The 21626-nt window shown below is 39.2% G+C and overlaps 1 protein-coding gene and 1 long non-coding RNA gene across 2 annotated transcripts in view; both read left to right on the top strand.

The window, feature by feature from the left end:
- Nucleotides 1-10506, top strand: part of eipr1 (EARP complex and GARP complex interacting protein 1) — an 89857-nt gene extending 79351 nt beyond the window's left edge. The window contains exons 7-9 of the mRNA NM_001011292.1: nt 1479-1646; nt 8022-8189; nt 10181-10506. Of these exons, the coding sequence (NP_001011292.1) occupies nt 1479-1646; nt 8022-8189; nt 10181-10355 (511 nt within the window). The 3' untranslated portion in view covers nt 10356-10506. The remainder of the gene's footprint in view (nt 1-1478; nt 1647-8021; nt 8190-10180) is intronic.
- Nucleotides 10507-12230: 1724 nt separating this feature from the next.
- LOC116411065 lies at nt 12231-16018 on the top strand. The gene is made up of 2 exons (XR_004222799.1): nt 12231-15706; nt 15831-16018. It is a non-coding gene; the product is annotated as an uncharacterized LOC116411065 (long non-coding RNA).
- Nucleotides 16019-21626: the final 5608 nt, after the last annotated feature.

The following is a 21626-nucleotide window of genomic DNA, read 5'->3' as shown; positions in this document are numbered from 1 at the left end:
TTGTAAGAGCAAAGTTAGGTGTATATATATATGTACTTGTCTTATCATGTCTTTCTTATTCTGCACCTTGTCTCCCTACTTAGTACGGAAATAGACACTGGAGCAGACATGGGCAGCTGGTTCCCTTTCCAGGTGTCCTTGAATTACAGCCTAATAGTCTATAGTTTGTACAAAGATATTCCATAAATGTATGCCAGTAAAGGCATTCCCTTGTACGAAGCACAACTCAGGAGCAGTTATCTTCCTTGTTTTCTTCTTATATTATCTTTCTCTTTTTATTCTAGTACCGCAAATCCAGGTTGGTTCTAGTTTCAGGGCTCCCTTGGATTTCCATGCATGCAGTTCACCAGAGCAGGCTGAATGTGCACATTGGCACTCACCCCAAGTCATATGGGCCCAAGTAGTGTCACTGTGTGCCGATGTGTCTATTCTAGTTACACCTATGCTACTTTCAAAAATGAGCCTTATAATCCCTATCACCCTAAGAAATAATGAAAAATCCCAATTTATTTTGCTAGTCAGGCAAAATAAACGTTATTTACACAAAATAAAAATATGATTAAAATATTGTTTTATTCCTATTTTGGAATCCATAATCAAAGCGAGCAGATGGCAGCCATTTTGTGGAGGCTGTTATAATGGCAAAGTTTGCAACATCCCAAAATCATGTGTATCGCCAGAAGGAGGACTCGACTTGTTCCCATGCACAGGCTACAAGATTATAGACAATGGGAAGGTAGAGGGAATGTAGAAAGAGAAATTACATCTAGGAAGTGCAGAAATGAAAGTGAAAGTGATTTCTGTGCCTGAGACATAGAGGTGGGGCAGGCAATATATGATTTACAGATGGGATTTTCAAATGCATTTATTACAGGAGTGGATGTTTTATTAAATAAAAGATTTTGAGTTTCAAATTTCATTTGCAAAGGTCTTTCTACAGCTTTTTATGTCTGTGTGACAGGTCCACTTTAAACACTTATTCAGATTTCATTTCAGATTTAAAATATATTACCCAGCAGCACAGTGTGATTGAACCTCATCAAAATCTAGTGCCCTCTGAAACTACCGACCTTTCAGATTCATACGGTTGGCCAGGGGCTGAATGGAAGGATACTGTACAAGGGACCATACACAGGGATGGATTAATACTATTGTTCTGATGGCCTGAAAAATCTCATCTGCAGGAAGTAAAGTGCAGCTGCCACTTCTCTTTACTTACTCATTTGTCTATGGGCCATGAACCCACCAAAAAGGTTCAGTGACAGATAAAATGTTTGGTTTGGACACATAAGCTGAAATCTGTATTACAGGATTGTTGGTTGGAACTGAGCCCTAAGCTGACTACCAGCTAGTATGGTTAGCCATCCCAAATCTGGGCAGATAAGTCTTTGTGAGGCTACCATGTTTTAGGACAGCATTAGTCATACCAGATAATAGTTTGCCTAGCTTACTAAATGTTCTATATCTTTATTTTCCAGACAGATATACTGCATTGAAAATGCCCACGGACAGTTGGTTCGAGACCTCGATTTCAATCCCAATAAGCAGTACTATCTGGCCAGTTGTGGAGATGATTGCAAAGTGAAGTTTTGGGATACCAGAAATATTCATGAGCCAGTGAAAACCCTAGAAGAGCATTCTCATTGGTAACACCTTTGTACTTGTATTGAAATGACAGTTTATATATTTTACATGGGCACAGAACACCCTATTAAACCATTTACCTCAAGAAAAATATTAATGTAAGCATGAACATACCCAGCCATAATGAATCCATGCCTCGCTGTACTGGTAGGCTTAATAGCCATAACACATAGCTACAGTACAGTGCAAGAGAAGGATTTTGTCTATCTGAATTCCAACATTGCAGCTAAGTATTTTACTTATCTTCAGTATCTGTAAATCTTTGATTTATGGAACCTGTAACTCCTGCCTCCAGACAGGTGGTAATTCCAGGGTTTAGTTTTCATTAGGTCTGGCTGTGTGGGAGCTTTAGAGCTTCGTGCAAGTACCTTTCATTAATGGAGTGAATGTTATATACACTTTATTTTGCAAGCCAGTTGGTGCACTTTGGTGCCATGTTGTTGGGCTGCTTAAATGGCCCTCAGAACCTTCTGTGCTATTACCCAAACCTGCCAACTCCTGTGCTACTTGCTATTGATTTGAATGGATTCTGACCATATCTTAAAGCTTCCACTGTCTATGGTCTGCTTATATGAGGCCTTTCCTATTCATCCTCTTCTGCACTCACACTTCTGGCTTGGAACATGGAGTATAGAAAATGGAGTATTAGTAGTATTATTCTCACGAATTGCCATTTGTTTTTCCTTATATTTTCTACCCTATTTAATGCTTTATCAGTGATTTCTCTCAGCCTATCATTTTTTTTTGTTGAGTCCCAGGCAGACAAAAAGTAGCAACTAGTTCTCCCAGCTGAAATTCCTAAGTTGATGGAGCATGTGTCAGTAAATGATTTATTAGTCTACCGAACTGACATGAGTCAGCAATTTGGAATGGGCATCTGCCAAAGAGCATGACTGAGTTGTTTGCAGCAGAAATAAAGTGGTTTATTAGCAAGTTCCCTCAGCAAAACATTTTATACTTCAAGAGTTATAAGAAAATGGAAAACTACAGCGTAACCGGCACCCCTTCTCTTGTACAACAGGGGGTCGCCCCATCAATGCAAACTGAGAAGGGGCCCCGGGAAAACATGTTTCACCACTGACTTTTCCCCTTCAAATAAGAATACTTTAATAGAGAACCGGCCTAGTCATCACATAAAAGCAATAAAAGACAAAAGATCTCAAATCTGTAGGCAAGTTGGCAAAGTCGACTTGTTCATGCCGAAGAAAAGGCTTCTAAGAAGGCATACATTACAAATAACTGTATTGCAGTGCTGGAGTCCTGGGTTCAGTTCCCACTAGGGCACGGTATGCATGGCACTTTCATGTTCCCCCCATTTGGTTTTCCTACAGGTTTTTTTTTTTCTACTCCAACAATACAAAAACATGTAGGTTAACTGTCTCTTGATGGAATGAACCCTATCCTTTGTGTCTATGACTATTTTTATGAGAATGGCTGTTATATAAAACAACAAAACATTTTTCACCAGCACATCCTTACCTCCTTCAGTCCTTATACCTTGTGCACAGCCCAGGGAGTCGGCACCTCCAAAACAGTCCAGCAAAAATTAGACTGGCACAACAGGTGTGATGCAAGCGGGGCTCAGTCCCTGCGTGTTCATTCAAGATAAAGCAGCAACGTTTCGGGGGTGTACCCCATTGTCAGGCATGACGCTTCCATCACACCTGTTGTGCCGGTCTAATTTTTGCTGGACTGTTACATAAAACACTCATGTTGGATCCTGATTGCCTGAGAAAGGGTTTATCAATTAATTTCATTGAATAACAGTTAACCAGTAGCAACTAATCAACAATCGTATTATTCAACAGAAAACAAAGATTTGGGTTGATATGTGTGGCTCACATTTATTCATATTTTCCCAACATTTAGGAATTTTTTGTATCTATCTTGCTTATATTTGAGGTGCCCTCCCCCCACAGACTTTTTGTCAGAAAGTGTTCCCCAAACCAGTCAAATTCCATTATTTTCTATAGGCTAAAATCTTGCAAACTGGTCACAAATGGTGAGTTTGTGTGGACTGGTTAATTAGCTTACAAGTCTTCTTTCTTAAAAAAAAAAATCGCTGAAACAGTGCTCGAACTATGGGTTTGCAGGTCCCTTGGGTAATGGGGGAAAAATGTTGCAGTTCCCATCTGATCCCTCTTCATGTAGCACTGGAAATAGAGGTGCAAGTGGCAGCCACAAACATGGGGTAGAGGTAAGGGGGGGCAGTTATGGTGGGGGCAGTGGTTGAGGTAGGTTTCCCAGTGGTAAAAACAATAGTAAATAAATACATTTTTGTTGTCCCGGTTTTATGTTAAAGAACTAGATAAATAAAATGTTATCAAATGAATTTAAATATAAGTATGTATTGCTAATGCCATTGGCAATCCCTACATCCTACTGTAGGTAAATTTCAAGTTAACATTGCCTAAAACAAAGATTCAGTTGGATGTGGCTTAACGGATTACTGCAATTATTGGTTTTTAGTACATCCTAAGTGGTTCCTGACAACGTATTAAACACTCATTATATTAATATGAATGGAAACAATGGTACGAGAGCTTCTGTGAGCTTACACTTTGCCTCATTTTCAACCTGATCTTGTTATCTTTTAAACTACCATTCTGGGAGATAACTATGAAAACAGCTGCTTATACAAGTGAATTGGAATTTATTAGTATCTACTGGTTGTAGAAAAACTTTATGAGTACTTACAAAAACGATGTCACTTTTAGAAAAAAAAAATATATAGAATTCTTTTAAATTCAGTAGACATAAGATGCTGAAATATTGTGTCTGGAGGGTTAAAGTAGATGTCTCCCTAGAGTCTAGTAGTCAGAGGTTACCATGGAAACTTCAGATTGAGGAGATAAAGCTGAACATGTTTAAGACTATAATATAAAAAATATATGTGTATATACATTTTATATATATATATATATATATATATCAAAATAAAACAGCCAGCACCAAGGGTCTTTGTGTTTCAAAAAATCTCTCGTGTATTAAAATTGCATGTACAACCGACGTTTCGGTCCCTTTTGGAACCTTTTTCAATATATATATATTTCAATCCAAATGGTGTCCGCACTCCAAGGCTCAATATTCTGCGGGGTGCTAGCCAAAATTATGTCTGTATAGAAAATAATCTGTGGCCAGCACACCCTTCAATGTTTTATCAAAAATTTTTTATTGTAGATATATTGTTAAAACCAACGTTTCGGTCCTTATTAGGACCTTTCTCCTCGTTTCGGTCCTTATTAGGACCTTTCTCAAGGAGAAAGGTCCTAATAAGGACCGAAACGTTGGTTTTAACAAAATATCTACAATAAAAATTTTTTGATAAAACATTGAAGGAAGGGTGTGCTGGCCACAGATGATTATTTTATATATATATATATATATATATATATATATATATATATATATATATATATATATATTATAAAATACAAATACATTAATATATAAAATAATGTGCTATTTTTTTCACCCATTCCTATCTACTAATTAAGGGGAGACTGTCAGATGTGTTCTTTTTTAACTGAGTAAAAAATGTATATTTTATATAAACAATATATATATAGATGTGTAATTTTAAAGGAAATCTATACCCCATAACAAATACTTAAGCAACAGATAGTTTATATCATATTAAGTGGCCTATTAAAATGATTTCTAAACTGATATATATCAGTAAATATTGCTCTTTTACATCTTTTTTGCAACTTTTCCCTTGAACCACCATTTTGTGATAATCTGTCAGCTGATAGGAAATAATGCAGCTCTACCTGTAACAGGAGGTATGACTATGAAGATTTTCATTCATCCAGGTCATGGTATATCTAGTATAAATAAATCTAGAGCAACTGAACTTGCTGAGTAATCATTGAAGACGTCAAGGGCACATCAGCCAATGAATAGACAAGGTTCTGTCTTTTGCTTCCACACTACTTTCTGTTACATCTAGTATAAATAATTCTAGAGCAACTGGACTTGCTGAGTAATCACTGAAGTAATTTCACTACTCATCCGAGCAGCTTCTTCAGTTAAACTGACTGGTATGGGAAGTCCTTGGTATATAAACTCCTCCACTAATCCAATCACAATGGCACTTTGTAACTCTTCAGAGATGACACCTGAAACACACAGAGGTGTGAATGCTGTGGGGTTACAATGATAGGATTACCAAGGTATCATGCAACTCATAGAGACAGGTGTTACTTGTGAGAGTTGCATGAATGGATGTGTGAAGTGTTCTAAAACCGCCGCGGGAGAGATGTTAGAAGAGCATTGTATGTAGCAGACAGGTGGTGTTGAACACCAACACCAAAGGAAAAACAAAGCAATGTGGTGTATGTAGTTTAGTGTAGTGAGGAGTGCACTGACCTATACATTGGGATGATGAAGCAACTGCTCAGCAAGTGAATGGCTCATCATAGGAGGGCAAACTCTACAGGGCAAAAATCAGCTGTTTTTCTACTCCTAAAAGACAATGGACACTCCTTTGAAGATAGCAATGTCAACATTTTGGAGAAAGAAGACCACTGGTTTGAACAATGTGTGAAAGAGGCTATTCATGATAAAGTGGAGAAACCATTCCTAACAGAGACGGAGGCCTTCAACACCACCTGTCTACTACATACAATGCTGTTCCAACATCTGTACCCTGGCGGTTTCAGAACATTTCACACATCTACTCATGCAACTCTCACAAGTAACACCTGTCTCTATGAGTTACAATATGCCATTGTGATTGGATTAGTGGAAGAGTTTATATGCCAAGGACTTATTATACTAGTCAACTGAACTGAAGAAGGTGCTTTGATGAGTAGTGAAATGAGTAGTGAAATGGTGCAAGTCCAGTTGCTCTAGATTTATATATACTAGATGTAACATAAAGTAGTGTGGGAGTAAAAGACAGAACCTTGTCCATTCATTGGCTGATGTTCCCTTGGTGAATCATATGATCCCCAGGGATGTCCCTAAGTAATTAAAATGACAATTTTCTATTTAGGATTACCTAATGGCAGATACTGCTAAAAAGTATATTTTTATGAAAATGGTTTATTTAGATACAGCAGGGTATTACATTTAGGCTGTTTATGGGATATGTTTGTTAGTAGGTGATACTATACATACTGTAGGCAGGAATATAGAGTCAATATGCCATTGCTATCATGCAGAATGCTGCCATAAGTGTCTGTACCTAAAACTAAAACAATCAATAGAGCGTTTTGTCACAAATAATATTCATCCTACCAGCAAAGTGAAAGGCTTCAGTAGCAGGTGTATAATTATCCAAGACTTTGACTGTAATAACTAAATTATACCTCTCCCCGCTAACAATATAATATTACTAGAAATCAGAAAAAGTGCTTATTTGAGAGTAAGATTTGTTTCTTTCTGCTTTATTTATTTATTTGGTTATTATAAGCATGGCGCAGACATCTTTCACAGCTCAGTAAGAATCATGGGTACATCCTCCTGAAATAGAACAAATAAATAGAAAAACATATATTGGTGCAGAAGGGTTAGCAGCCTGGCATTGCAGTAGCATGGGGCTCCAGGATGCTTTGTGAAGTCATAGCGACATAGTTAATTTGGGTTGAAAAAAGACCAAAGTCCATCAAGTTTAACCCATTCAAGCAAACCCCAGTGTGCATGGATCACATACATAAACAGACCTATATATACACCCACGAACTGTATATAATTATAAATACCAATATCTATACTAAATGAAGGTCTTAAGATCACAGAAGCCTTGGATTTTATGCTTGTCCAAGAAGTCACCTAATCCCCTCTTAATAAAATCTGCCATCACAACCTCACCTGACAGGGCATTCCCCATCCTCACTGCCCTCCCTGCACTGCTTCAAGTTAATTTCTTCAGGTCTAAAGGGGTGGCCTCTTTTTTTTCTGTGGTTATGTTTTTAAGGGCCAGCAATGCAATGCAATGCTTCTTGCTACCTGTGCAGGTTAGGCTGTTCTAAATGAGTTTAGAGCCATGTGAATTCCTAACAGATCAGAGGCCACTAATAATATTTTGTTTGGCATATAATTCAGGTATAATTGTCTATAAATATGCAACATGTACACAATTTCCAAAACTGTTGAGAAGGAGGAGGTATTGGTGTAGCAGGTCTGACCCACCAGTGGGGCGTGGTATGGGTAGGCCCTTCATACAAGCTTGGGTGCAGTGTCGCTGTAAGGGACCTTGGGGTTAGCTTCCCCGGTGGGCCCCAGGTACCCCAGTCCAACACTGACCACTGGATGGTATAGGGCATGAAGGGATTCAAAACACAACTTAGATTTCTATTCTTTATTGGATTTTCTTTTTCATAATAATATTACAGTATTATGTTTTCAAATATTTTTTTTTTCTTCTCTAGGGTTTGGAGTGTCCGATACAACCATTCCCATGACCAACTTGTTCTAACAGGAAGCAGCGATAGCAGGGTTATCCTATCAAACATGGTATCCATTTCATCTGAACCATTTGGCCATCTTGTTGATGATGAAGATCTTAGTGATCAGGAGGACAACCTGCAGGAAGAAAAGTATTATTTATTATTATATATGTAATATATGTATTATTGTACAATATCTGTTGCTTTCTTGCTGGGGGTATTCACTAGTGGTGCTTATTTCTTGCCCTCACACTCCAACCTGGACAAGTAGTACAAAGATAATGATCTATTTGAAATTATATGAAAGTTATTTCTTGATGTTTAGATTCATTATTTTTCCCTCCCTGTTTTTTCCCTTTTTATGAGCAGTAACCATAACTTTAATTTGGGGAAATTCCAAACCCTTAAGGTGTTAGATTTCAGTGCTGCATGCTGATATCTATCACCCATAGGAATGAATTGGATCAGATCCTCCAAGCTGTCGATTCATTTCTGACAAATTGGCACATTGATCTACATTCATTAAAGGTGTCAATTCATTAAACACTCTCCTGACTGTCAATAACATTTCCCCGGCAGTTGGGAGAGTGTTAGTGACTGTGAAAAAATTGTCATTGTTGGCATACCTGAAGGATACCCCAGTTGGAATTTACGTAAATCTGCCCCATAGTGAAAGTACAAAAAAAAACTTTCTCTAAATTTCTCTTGATAATAGGTTCCTGAACCTTTTATGTTTTAAAACTTTATGTGTAGGAAATAAAGATACTCTTGCCATGTATATTTGTGGCTTGAACTACCCACCGCTTGATGCCCATGTTGTTCTTCTGCTATTCCCTTCACCTAAAGCTGCCTGAAATCAATTGTTTCAATGAAAGCCAACGAGCCGAGGGTTGAGGCAAAGGAAGAAGGATGCATTATAAAGCCAGTGTTCAATTCATGAGGCTAAATTAAATCTCACATGCTTTGTAAGGAGGAGGGAATATAATCATACATATAAGCTCGCATAACACCTACAGAATTCATAATATCTAATATTCAAAAGCTTAAACATCTGCAAATCATGTACTTTCAACTATGACGTGAAACCACCTTCCCTGGCAATTTACCAAGCCACCAGTAGGAGAAAAAATGTTGGGCAAATAGTGAGGCATTTATTTTGGAGAGCTTGATACACAGGACTAATTTCCAGCCTTCAATGAAGTAAGGTTCTTATTTAGGTAGGAATGAAATCATTTTCTTGCTTGGAGATCAGCTGCAGATACTTAAGACCCAAGCCAAGTAAATGGACTATAGTGACTATTGTATGGCTGTTAGCACAAAAATAATTCCCCATGAAATATGTCTGTTCCATCCAAAGCAAAGCAGAGTTTATTTATAGGAGACGTAGCCTATGGGCTCTGGCACACGGGGAGATTAGTCGCCTGCGACAAAACTCCCTGTTCGCGGGCGACTAATCTCCCCGGATTGCCATCCCACCAGCGAAAATGTAAATCACCGGTGGGATGGCAAACGCGGCAGCCTCGGGAGGAAACTTGCGCACGTATGCCATCCCACCGGCAATTTACATTTTCGCCGGTGGGATGGCATTTCGGGGAGATTAGTCGCCCGAGACGCAGGAGATTTGTTGCGAGTGACTAAAATATAGAGGGAAAGGTAGTGGAATGGATTGGCAGGACTAGTGGGGTTTTGGTGGAATTTCTCAACATATCAGCCCAATACTGCTTTTTGAGCACATTCTTTTTACATTTAGAGATGTGTAATGCACCGGCACATTCTTGTTCTTCACACGTCTCCTTTAATATAATAATAATGATCACAGCTGTGATTTGGAACAGTTTTTAGCCATATTTTTCTAAATTTCAAATCAACTGGACTTGTTGAGTGTCTATAACAGCCATTATCTGGGCTACATTTAGAGGCATTTTTATGGAGAACCAGTTGAAAACTAATGACACATTTAACTCTGTTTCATATCAAATCGCTTGACGTACAGACTGGCCTATGAATATTTATTAATTATATGTGACCGCAATATGTTTTGTTACTTTGCCTGTCAGTCATTCCCCATTCTAACAATTACTGCGTTGGATAAATCAGTGACATTGTTTTCCACAGTTCATTTTTTTTTGTGTCCCTTTCAGGACAAAAGAACCACTCCAGGACAGTGTAATAGCCACCTATGAAGAACATGAAGACAGCGTGTATGCGGTTGAATGGTCATCAGCAGACCCCTGGCTCTTTGCATCCCTAAGTTATGATGGAAGGCTTGTTATTAACAGAGTGCCAAGAGCACTGAAATATAACATATTGTTGTAATTTGTCTGTTTGATGGAGACGACATGATTGCCAGTTTCAAACAGATTATTTCCTGTTATTTGAAGGCTTGAGAGCACATATTCTGGATATGTTATTAGATTTGTTTACTGTAAGGATTACTTGATGTGACCAAATACAATGGCTGATTTTATTGTTTTTTGGTGGTATCTATACACAAGGCATCCCTGCGACGTTATTATTGGAAGTATGAGCAAGAAGCCTTGAAACTTAAAGAAATGTCCATAGATGAATATACAGTGGAGGAAATAATTATTTGACCCCTCACTGATTTTGTAAGTTTGTCCAATGACAAAGAAATGAAAAGTCTCAGAACAGTATCATTTCAATGGTAGGTTTATTTTAACAGTGGCAGATAGCACATCAAAAGGAAAATCGAAAAAATAACTTTAAATAAAAGATAGCAACTGATTTGCATTTCATTGAGTGAAATAAGTTTTTGAACCCCTACCAACCATTAAGAGTTCTGGCTCCCACAGAGTGGTTAGACACTTCTACTCAATTAGTCAACCTCATTAAGGACACCTGTCTTAACTAGTCACCTGTATAAAAGGCACCTGTCCACAGAATCAATCAATCAAGCAGACTCCAAACTCTCCAACATGGGAAAGACCAAAGAGCTGTCCAAGGATGTCAGAGACAAAATTGTAGACCTGCACAAGGCTGGAATGGGCTACAAAACCATTAGCAAGAAGCTGGGAGAGAAGGTGACAACTGTTGGTGCGATTGTTCGAAAATGGAAGGAGCACAAAATGACCATCAATCGACCTCGCTCTGGGGCTCCACGCAAGATCTCACCTCGTCGGGTGTCAATGATTCTGAGAAAGGTGAAAAAGCATCCTAGAACTACACGGGAGGAGTTAGTTAATGACCTCAAATTAGCAGGGACCACAGTCACCAAGAAAACCATTGGAAACACATTACACCGCAATGGATTAAAATCCTGCAGGGCTCGCAAGGTCCCCCTGCTCAAGAAGGCACATGTGCAGGCCCGTCTGAAGTTTGCCAATGAACACCTGAATGATTCTGTGAGTGACTGGGAGAAGGTGCTGTGGTCTGATGAGACCAAAATAGAGCTCTTTGGCATTAACTCAACTCGCTGTGTTTGGAGGAAGAAAAATGCTGCCTATGACCCCCAAAACACCGTCCCCACCGTCAAGCATGGGGGTGGAAACATTTTGCTTTGGGGGTGTTTTTCTGCTAAGGGCACAGGACAACTTATTCGCATTAATGGGAAAATGGACGGAGCCATGTATCGTGAAATCCTGAACGACAACCTCCTTCCCTCTGCCAGGAAACTGAAAATGGGTCGTGGATGGGTGTTCCAGCACGACAATGACCCAAAACATACAGCAAAGGCAACAAAGGAGTGGCTCAAGAAGAAGCACATTAAGGTCATGGAGTGGCCTAGTCAGTCTCCGGACCTTAATCCAATAGAAAACCTATGGAGGGAGCTCAAGCTCAGAGTTGCACAGAGACAGCCTCGAAACCTTAGGGATTTAGAGATGATCTGCAAAGAGGAGTGGACCAACATTCCTCCTAAAATGTGCTCAAACTTGGTCATCAATTACAAGAAACTTTTGACCTCTGTGCTTGCAAACAAGGGTTTTTCCACTAAGTATTAAGTCTTTTTTTGTTAGAGGGTTCAAAAACTTATTTCACTCAATGAAATGCAAATCTGTTGCTATCTTTTATTTAAAGTTATTTTTTCGATTTTCCTTTTGATGTGCTATCTGCCACTGTTAAAATAAACCTACCATTGAAATGATACTGTTCTGAGACTTTTCATTTCTTTGTCATTGGACAAACTTACAAAATCAGTGAGGGGTCAAATAATTATTTCCTCCACTGTATAGTGGATAAACCAGTGGGCAGACACAGTCCAAGCTTGGTATTAATCTGAGATATACAAAGAAATTGATTTCAAGATTAACTCAGTGGCATTTTTATGAAATGAAAGAGCTGCATAATTCCTATTGGCACATTTACAGGGGTACATGGCTTATGGAATTGGAAGTTAAACAGACACTACAGGGGTAGGGAATACATGTAACAACAATCAAATGCCAAGGATGACAGTGGGCAACCCACTCTTATCTTCGGCATTTGATTGATGTGCCAAGAGCAGGAAGAGCCTCCAAAAGGCCCTCAGTTGTCAGCTAAAAATGCACTTTTTTATTGAAATGTTTTATCTAGGGATGTGTGGGTCAGGAAAAATTCAACCTGTACCAGACCCTAACCCACAAAACCTTAATGTGCACCCGGCCCTAACCCACTGAATATTGTCAACTTCTGCTCCTGCTTTAGGTTCCAGTAAAGGGAAACTTCAGGAGCAGAGGAAGATGGTACATCCCCAGTCTGACCCCCACCCAGCTTACAATTTTGCCAAATTTTCAACCCTACAGGTATCTTAACCAAATAGGCAGCACTCAGTTATAGAATTAACAGACGGGAGCTGAGTCAACAGGGTCCCTCCACTCCTGTACATGTTAATCCAAACGATCAGCACTCTGTCATTTTCATTTAAATGCCTTTATTGTTACAATATGGGGCAGCAGCAACGTTTCAAGCTTAATTGGCTCTTTATCAAGGCTAAAGAGCCAATTACTCTTGAAAGTTGTTTGCCCGTATTGTGACAATAAAGGCATTTTAATGAAAATGATCGTTTCAAGTTTCAATCTTAACCCACCTGACCTAAGGGTAAACTTGCTGCACCGGCAGGTTGCGGGTCAACATACACACCACTAGTTAGGTTGTGGGCTATTTGTATGCTTCATATTTTCACCAGTTGGAGGTGTTCTGATCACTTCCATCTACATATATATGGTGATATGTATAAAAACCACCCCACGGGGCTACTGATAGCTAGGTATTATAGCTTATCTAGGGTGGAGAGACAAGCATGCTGAAAAGTTGGTTTGATCAAAGTACCTTTGCAGTGGTGCTATTTTCCAAGGATTTGGGCCCTAACATTTCCCCTGGTGCCTAATGCAGAAACTAATCATATTATAAGTTATATACATATCAATAAAAGTAGCTCTTAATTGTATGAATAGAAATAATCAGCGAGAAACAGCAGAAGTGATAGTTTCCCTTTAATACACTATTATAAAACAGTTCCAAAAAAAAAGAATGTAAGAAAGTGAGCAGAATTTACATAGAGTATGGATGTGTTTGCTGTTATATATATTTCTTTTAGTGCAAGAACCAAATGTGCCGGAGACAGCTGACCTTGCCAATGTGTGAAATTACGAGCTTTAGGTTGCACAAATCAATAAGCCCCAAGAACAAATTAATTTGAGAATAGACAGCTACAGACCATCTGGTACACAATATATAAACCTGATAAAGTCCCAGCTTCGCACAGTAACCTTCCTAAGCCGTACGCAAGGGAGGTCTCAAGAGGCTTTCTGTGTTTTTTTAAGGAACATGAAAAATATGTTCCTAATTTTGCTAAAAGAAGTGAAAACACCTTGCTTATTTCTCTGCACTTACTCTTTGTACACCGGTGCCAGGCAATATGTTATATATTAAGGGCGACCCAAATAGATGGGGGGAGAAATCTATTGATGGGTAACCTACAGCCCCCCAAATACTGTTGCAGAATCCCCCGGGACCCGTTAACATCTATAGAACTGCAAACGACAAACCCTGATGTGAATACTGTGCAATCTAGCAGTGTCTCATAATACTGACAAACTTTGTATCTAAATCTGCTGCCAGCTCCCACATCCTTCAGCTAAGGTTAGAAACAGACCCCAAAATTACTGAGAAAAGACAAGGGGTGCTTCAGCAAGATAATACCTCAATGCCAACCACTATATACACTACAGGCCCCAGACTTTGACTTTCACTGAACATCTATTTAGAGATCTCAGATCATTCTTACGTGCAAGAGTTGTTCAAGCGAGACCAGGAGCAAGTAAAGAAAGACTTGAGTGTCCACTACAGGAACTGTGGGTAATGATAGACTTGGGCTAAGTCTGGAGGCCTACAGTCCGGACATTGATAGTTCCTACATATACTAGAAGTCAGGACTCCATATACTCAGCTTTTTCGGGCGCAGGTGTTCACTTTCTGCAAGTAAAGAAATATATATTTCACCTTTAAGTTAACTTTTAGTATGTTAGTTAGTAATGGCCAGTTCTTAGCGCCTTTTAATTTGGTCTTCATTTTTTATTTTATATAGATTTTCAATTGTTTGACTTTTTCTTCTGACTCTTTCTAGCTGTTAGACCCTAGCAGCCAAAAAAAGTTTGCTCTGGGAGCTTACAATCTTATTGTTAATGTATCTTATTCAGACCCTTTCCTATTCATATTCCAGTCTCTCATTTAAACCTGGCCCACATTAGCCTGGTTGCTAGGGTAATTTAGACCCTAGAACCAGATATGTGCTGCAATTCCAAACTGGAGAAAAGAAGTGAAATAATTTAAAATTACAAGTAAAAACAAATGGAGACCAATTGCAAATTTTGAGAATAGTACTCTCTATATCTTAAAGTTAATTCAAAGGTGAACAACCCTTTTAATAAAGCTTTTATTGGCAACAGCATTAGACCATGGAAGCAAGTGAGCAGCTTGCTTTCATGGTGTAAGTTATTGTCCAATAAAAGCTTTCTTTTTAAAACTCGAGGAGTGCTCTTTAACCCTATATTTCTGTACTCATAGATCCAGCATGTGGGATATTACTGTGACTAGGGACATGGCTAAGTCCTATGACTTACAACTCTGGGAAACTCTTTTCAATTCCACGGGGGTGAGATTAGTGCCAATTTCCAAAACCCTTTGTCTGTGTAGGTCAATCACAATGTTTAAACACTAAAACTCAAACTTTTAGTCAAGAATATTCTATTGATCTTCAAACACGGTTGGCATGACATGTTGATCAACCCAGGAGAGAGGTTAGTTGCCATTTGGAACTCCATACCCACAGCGATTCCAAAAGATCTTGAACATTTCTGACTTGGGCTCATTTCATAGGCGTCCACAAGGGTTGGCACTTGACCCCCCACTGAGTTTTTCCTCAAGCAGGGCACCCACCCAACCTTGGAGACCTTTTTTATATCGGGAAGTTATTATCGTATAGAGCTTTCTAGCAGAATTAAGGGCATATTTTGTGGGAGATCCTTTGTTCAAACAAGGATTATTTTTATTTGCAGTATTTCTTTCTGAAAAGCAAAAGCCTGCAACTGAACAGCACCACTGACTAAGAAAGTGTTTGAACTTTTCTGTCTAAAACTATTTGATGTTGGATCCTTCTGGCTCTGAGAACTCAGCACACGCTGAACTGCTCCTAACACTGTTCCTAACGTAGTGCCATGTCAGTGCATGGAGTAAGTATAAATAATAAAAAGCAGCAGAAGTAAAGATCACCTGTAGGAGTTGTTCTGGCATGCTGGCCCGATTGATCAGGATCACAGTCACTTTCTAACTCTTGCCCTTCTCTTCTTACTACAGATGGCTGTGCACCACCTGTTGCTCAAAATGAATATTGTACAAAGTCATTAAAGCGAAATGAAATACCAATGCACTGCACATGGTGAAGGATTAAACTAATATACAAATAGATCATTAGTAAATTGTGCATGGAAATAAAGTAAAAAAATCTCAATCTAACTAGTAAGTAAAGGCTTATTTATGTACAAGATGCATCTTTCTCTTTTCTTTTACAATGCATAACGCTGAACTACATGCTCTCAGGCACTGATATATAAAGGGGTGTGCATGTCAGCCCACAACTTGACCCACTAACTTGCTTATCATTTATGATGTGCAAGTAGGTACATTTGAAGGCACAAGTGACATTCAGAGCCCTGTACCTAGTATAGGACTCCCATATACCTAATATTACATTCTGCACCTGGCACTTAGGCTTCAGCCTGCAAGTACTGGTATAAATAAATAGTAAATGGGCTCTATTTTTTTTAAATAAGCACTTAAGTCCCTTATTGGCGTGTATGATAATTTTGCAGCATTTTATTTCACCCTAGCCTCTATCTAAACACATTTCCTTGCTTTCAAAATGCCACACTGTAGGAACAGTGTCATCCCAATGTGGTGAGAGTCCCTAGAGAAATGTTGAGAGTGCAGAGAGTAAGCAGAGGGCTAAGAACATACAGTACTGAGATGGTTAAAGAAAACAAAAGTAGTGTTTTCAAGTGGCATAGTTTAGTGTAGCCGTACTAGGTATTCCGTTATTGGTTCAGAGGCCTATGCAGTACAGGTGTATCAGATGAACACTCAGCTCATATGGTGCATGTGTTGCAGAGCCTAAGCTTGAGTAAGCACCAGAAGAAATTAGGCCAGAAAAAGAGACACTGTTAGAGAGTTACTAGCCAATGTGAACACTAGAGTAGTAGTAAGAGCTTGTGAGTTTAACAGTTCAGTGTAAAAATTAAACTAGGTAAAACAGGCAGACTGAGCAAAATAAAACATATTTGTAATATAGTTAGTTAGGCAAAAATGTAATCTATAAAGGTTGGAGTAAGCAGATGTCTAACATAATAGCCAGAACACTACTTCCTTTTTTATAGCTCGCTAAGCTGTTAGCAGTTAGTAACCAATCAGTGGCCTAATGGGGGGCCATGCGGGACATAACTGATCAGTTAGTTTGTGAGCACGCAGGTTAGATCCATAAGCAAACGAACTGAACAGTTATGTCTATTTTACCCAGTTTCATTTTTACACTGAACTGTTCCATTAAGCCCCAACAATCAGAGTTTGTTGGGTCACTAGCCCGTTGCTATGCCCACAGTAGGGAGATGTATGTTAAGAGCAGGTTGATTAGGAGCAACGGTTCCAGAGTTTTCCTGAGAGACTTTTTCCATTGTTCGCTGGAACTGATGTCTGACACTTGTACAGAACTTTTATAGGAGATCAGATCAACAATGATGTGCAATGCACACTTCGAGTTATGGCTCAAAAACTTAATTGTATTTAAGTGCAAAAAACCTGAAAACTCGAATGCAACTTCTAAAAAAGGCAACTAAAAGCTTACGAGTCAATGGGAATTGTTCTAGGCCATGTCAAGCCATATTTTCAATTTGAGATAGAGTTTTCGGGTTTTATTCGAGTTTGTAATCGCATGAGTTTGCAACATTAATAAAGAAAGGAGCATTCAATATGCGAATTCTTGAATTCACAAACTTGAAAATTGATAAATAAACCAAACCCAAGGGGCTGATTCACTAAAGGTCGATAACGCTTATCGCATGCTTTTTTGCGTTAAAAAGCATGCGATAATTAAGTCCCGATTCATCATATTCATTTCACATTAAGACGGCTATCTTATTATTTACCTCGCATTGCGTTAATTCTCACATAGAAATAATACTAACACAGGATTCACAAACACATATGAAGCGTTAAACGTGGTAAATATCGCATTAATCTGTGCAATTATTAACGCTTACTTGGGGCAGGCGGTACTTAAAGAAAATTGCGGTTCGTGAGCTTTTGGCAACACAATAAGGACTTTGCAGTGGGATTTATTCAAGAATGTGTTGGCCCTAGAGTGATGCAGCCGCCAGTTTGCAGGGAAATGGGCATTTTCAGAACAATAGTTTTCCGAAAGTAATGGTTACGTGCGTATTATCGTACGCTAATATAGCACTCGGCGAAATATATTGTGCGCAGCAGGAAATAATGCACGCAGCGGGAATTAACGCAAGAAAAACACTCATTGCGAGTTAAATAACGCAAAGAACATCGCGTCTTAATTATGACGCCTGTCCTTTTAGTGAATCGAGTGTTGTTGCAAAAAATAAGAAGTGATAAAGTTTTTATAAATAGCGCTTGTTTTATCGACCTTTAGTGAATCGGCCCTAAGTGTTGTCTTGATTTGTGTAAAGGTCACCACCTGGAGCAGTGAATATGTGTCCTCTGTAATAAAGTGCATTTGCCTTCTGGCTGTAGAGAAGTTTGGGCTTGGCACATGTTAGGAGAACACTCCCTGCCAGAATGAATAGTCTTGGTGGTAAACTTTAGTGGAGGAGGAATAATGGTCTAAATGGCTAGCATTTTTGGAGTAGAACTTGCAATAGCCTGTAAAGTAGTTGTCATATGTATCTTCTCCCATTCCAGATGATGGCCAGTAAATATAACAAACTAGTGGCCAATATAATTTACGTGTGTCAGACTGGGCTCACCAGAGAACCATTGCTTTGAGAGGACCACTCTCAGAGCAGTTAGATGTCGACAGTGCTGAATGTTATAGCCGTCATATAGACCTGTAGTGGAAGAAAGAATGGATTGATGGTAATTGCCATTGACTGGGGCTAAGTACAGTGTGAGTGTGAGATCCTCTGGTACAGTGGCAGGCCAGTCCAATCCTGTTACTTTGCAATATCCATCTCTTTTAAGCAAAAAGTTCAAGCGTGCCGTAGAACTGTCAAAAATAACAATCCCCTCTATATACAACATTATGGCATGGCCAGTTCTCATGCATCACTAATGCTTCTATTTCAGAATTTCTCTATATTCCCAGACTTGCTTCTTTATTTCTGTTTTTCTCCGCTTGTCACTTCTATGACTTTTGCTGTGTGTTACTATGGCAACCTTAGATGTCTTATTAAGTGTGAGTGGCAACGTGCATTAAAGCGTCACAACGAGACATATATATTCAGCTAGAGATGTTTCCAAAGTTAAATATTATGGGTTAGAGGTGTGGCAGCCTTTCCCTATTTCCCCAAAGCTGTTGAGTTCTATTATGTCCCATTATCAGCTATTAGATCTTATTTCTAACACATTTTTTACTGCGTATAACACATGGCACTCACCCCCTCTGTTAAAGATGATCTCTTAGAGAATACTGGGGCCCTCCTGCTGTCAGATAATACAACTTTACCCTTAGACACGGTTGCAAGGTCTGTTCCCTAGACTAAGCCTGAATACAATACGTAGTGGTTATGATAAAATGAAGCATGATGTTCATTCTATAACTTTGCATGGCAGATAGTTGTGGGATAGATCAGCCTTTTCTCCTCCAGCATTTTCATGCCAGGTAGAGGAAACACCATGTGTGCCATAGGCCTAGGAGCTACTGCTTTATTGGAGACTGTTATACACAGTAGAACATCTAATAGCTGATAATGATGACACCATGGAGTTTAGCTGCAACTCCTCCAGCCATCATGATTAGGAACAATAGGCTGGGGCTTGGCCTGCTGGTGTAGAGATATGATTGTCACAATTATGACCAATTCCTGTGGGGCCATTGCTGTAATCAGTCATATTTCACTTATCCCAACCGAGAAATGATTTTTCATTTGCATTTGTCAGACAAAACTCATTATCAGTGAGTATAAGATACTTTATTTGTCCTTTTGTTTTCAGTCGCTCTAGGTGATTCTTTTATTTTGTTTATTTTTGTTGGGGGGATCTTACAAGGTACGGGGGACAATGTGGGGCACTGAATGAGTTAAAGAAAAAAATAATTCCAAATTGTACATGGTAAATTGTTGCACCACTGCAACTAGTACTGCTCTGGTAAATAAGACTTAAATTACATATGAAGGGGGCTGGTTGGTACCATGTGGAAACCTCAGAATGCTGGTCATTATATTATTGTTTGTGTATTTACCAATGATATTTATTATGGCACATAAGCATATGCATATGCTACCTGTTCCAAATGTTGCCTTTGCCTTACCTAGGGGTTTTGCCAATTTTTGTTTCCTGCATTCCCATTGTGAGGGTTTGGATTTACAGTTTGGAGAAGGAAATGGTTCCCATGGCCAGAAATTGTCAGGGTTTCCTTCTCTCTAAGAAGGGAAGGCACCATATGTTCTGTCTCCATGGATTTCATTCGCTGGAGCAGGGGGTGTGGGGGAGAGTCTGAGGCAGAGGTAGCTCTCAGTAGTGTTAGGAAATATCTGTAATAGCTCACTATGGGAGTGAAAGGCAGGATCATGAGTAGTTAGTAGAGCACCCAGAGGCTCCAATGAGGAGACTATAAGGGTTGGTGCTGCAGTCTGGGTAACACTGGTAAGCAGGCCATTCTCAAAAAGGTGTTACACTTATAAATACCAAGCGGTAAGGCTCAGGGTGGAGAAAAAAACAAAATAAACATTGGCTAATGCTGGGAGTCTAGTTCAACAACCAGTCAGAGTGCTGACTCTGGGATGTTGTCAAATCTACATCTGAAACAGTAAGAGTAACATCCAGAGGATGAAAGTGAAGTATCTGTGGAGTGATTGATGTTTATGTCATCTGATCAGACCCAACCAAGAGACTGTGAACCATTCAGTTAATAAGGTTATTTTGTTTTAAGAACCACTGACGCCTTAGCTCAAGTTCTGCATGTAACCCATGCCCTACCAAGAGTTGTAGCCAGCTAAAGCAAGTCTGGGTAAGACTGGTACAGGGCACCAGTAAGCAGGCCATTCTCAAAAAGGTGTTACACTTATAAATACATGTTGTAAAACCCTTAAATGGGCTGTTATTTAAGAGAATGGTTTATAATAAGGGCTGCCGCCTGTCTGGTTTTGACCTGGTTCTGTATGGGCTACTGGGTCAAAACTGCCTGCCTGCTTTTCCAAATAAGAAATCCAGACAGGACTCCCCTTGAATGATGCGGAGATTGGCCAATCACTGATACTGTGTCCCCATCTTGCCCCTTGATGCAATAAGCCTGCCCACAATGCATGACCACCCCGCCCCCTGGCATCACCTACCCATCCCCACATCATCCTCCCCGCCCCCTGCCAGACTGCAGGAAGCTAAAAGGTGGCAATCCTATTTGCGATATACAAAAAAACCCCACATTTGTTGAGTTTAGCAATCAGTTAAATTCTATCTTATATATGTGTAGCTGTAAAAAAAAAAAAAAAATATATATATATATATATATACAGTAAAAAAGATTAACTAAAGGTCAATTGCAAATTTTCTTCCAATATAATACCAAATGCATCATGCTAAATATAAATTATAAATCACTGCCCATCCAAACTACATTTTATTCTTTCTTTCTATCAGTAAGTAAGAGGTCCAGCAGATTTTAGGACAGAGCTGGGGCCTGGCCCAAGTCATTGCGAGCCAGCCTAGAGCAATACAAGCGGATGTGTAAGCGTTAATCACTGCAGAGAAGACATTGACTGTGGGTGCTTCTCCTAATGCATCACTGAGAAGTCTGCTTGTCATAGCTATAATGATAAAAGATATGACTTGGCCAATATTTCTTGCCTTTCCCTGTACAGCTGAAGCAATTTTATGGATGTGAACAGAAACATTATTTGCTAAGCCTTGGGGAAG

Source organism: Xenopus tropicalis, chromosome 5 (genome assembly GCF_000004195.4).
Source record: "Xenopus tropicalis strain Nigerian chromosome 5, UCB_Xtro_10.0, whole genome shotgun sequence".
In the NCBI taxonomy this organism is placed as follows: Eukaryota; Metazoa; Chordata; class Amphibia; order Anura; family Pipidae; genus Xenopus; species Xenopus tropicalis.
Note: the sequence above shows the minus strand (reverse complement) of the source record. Positions and strands in the feature narration are given on the sequence as shown.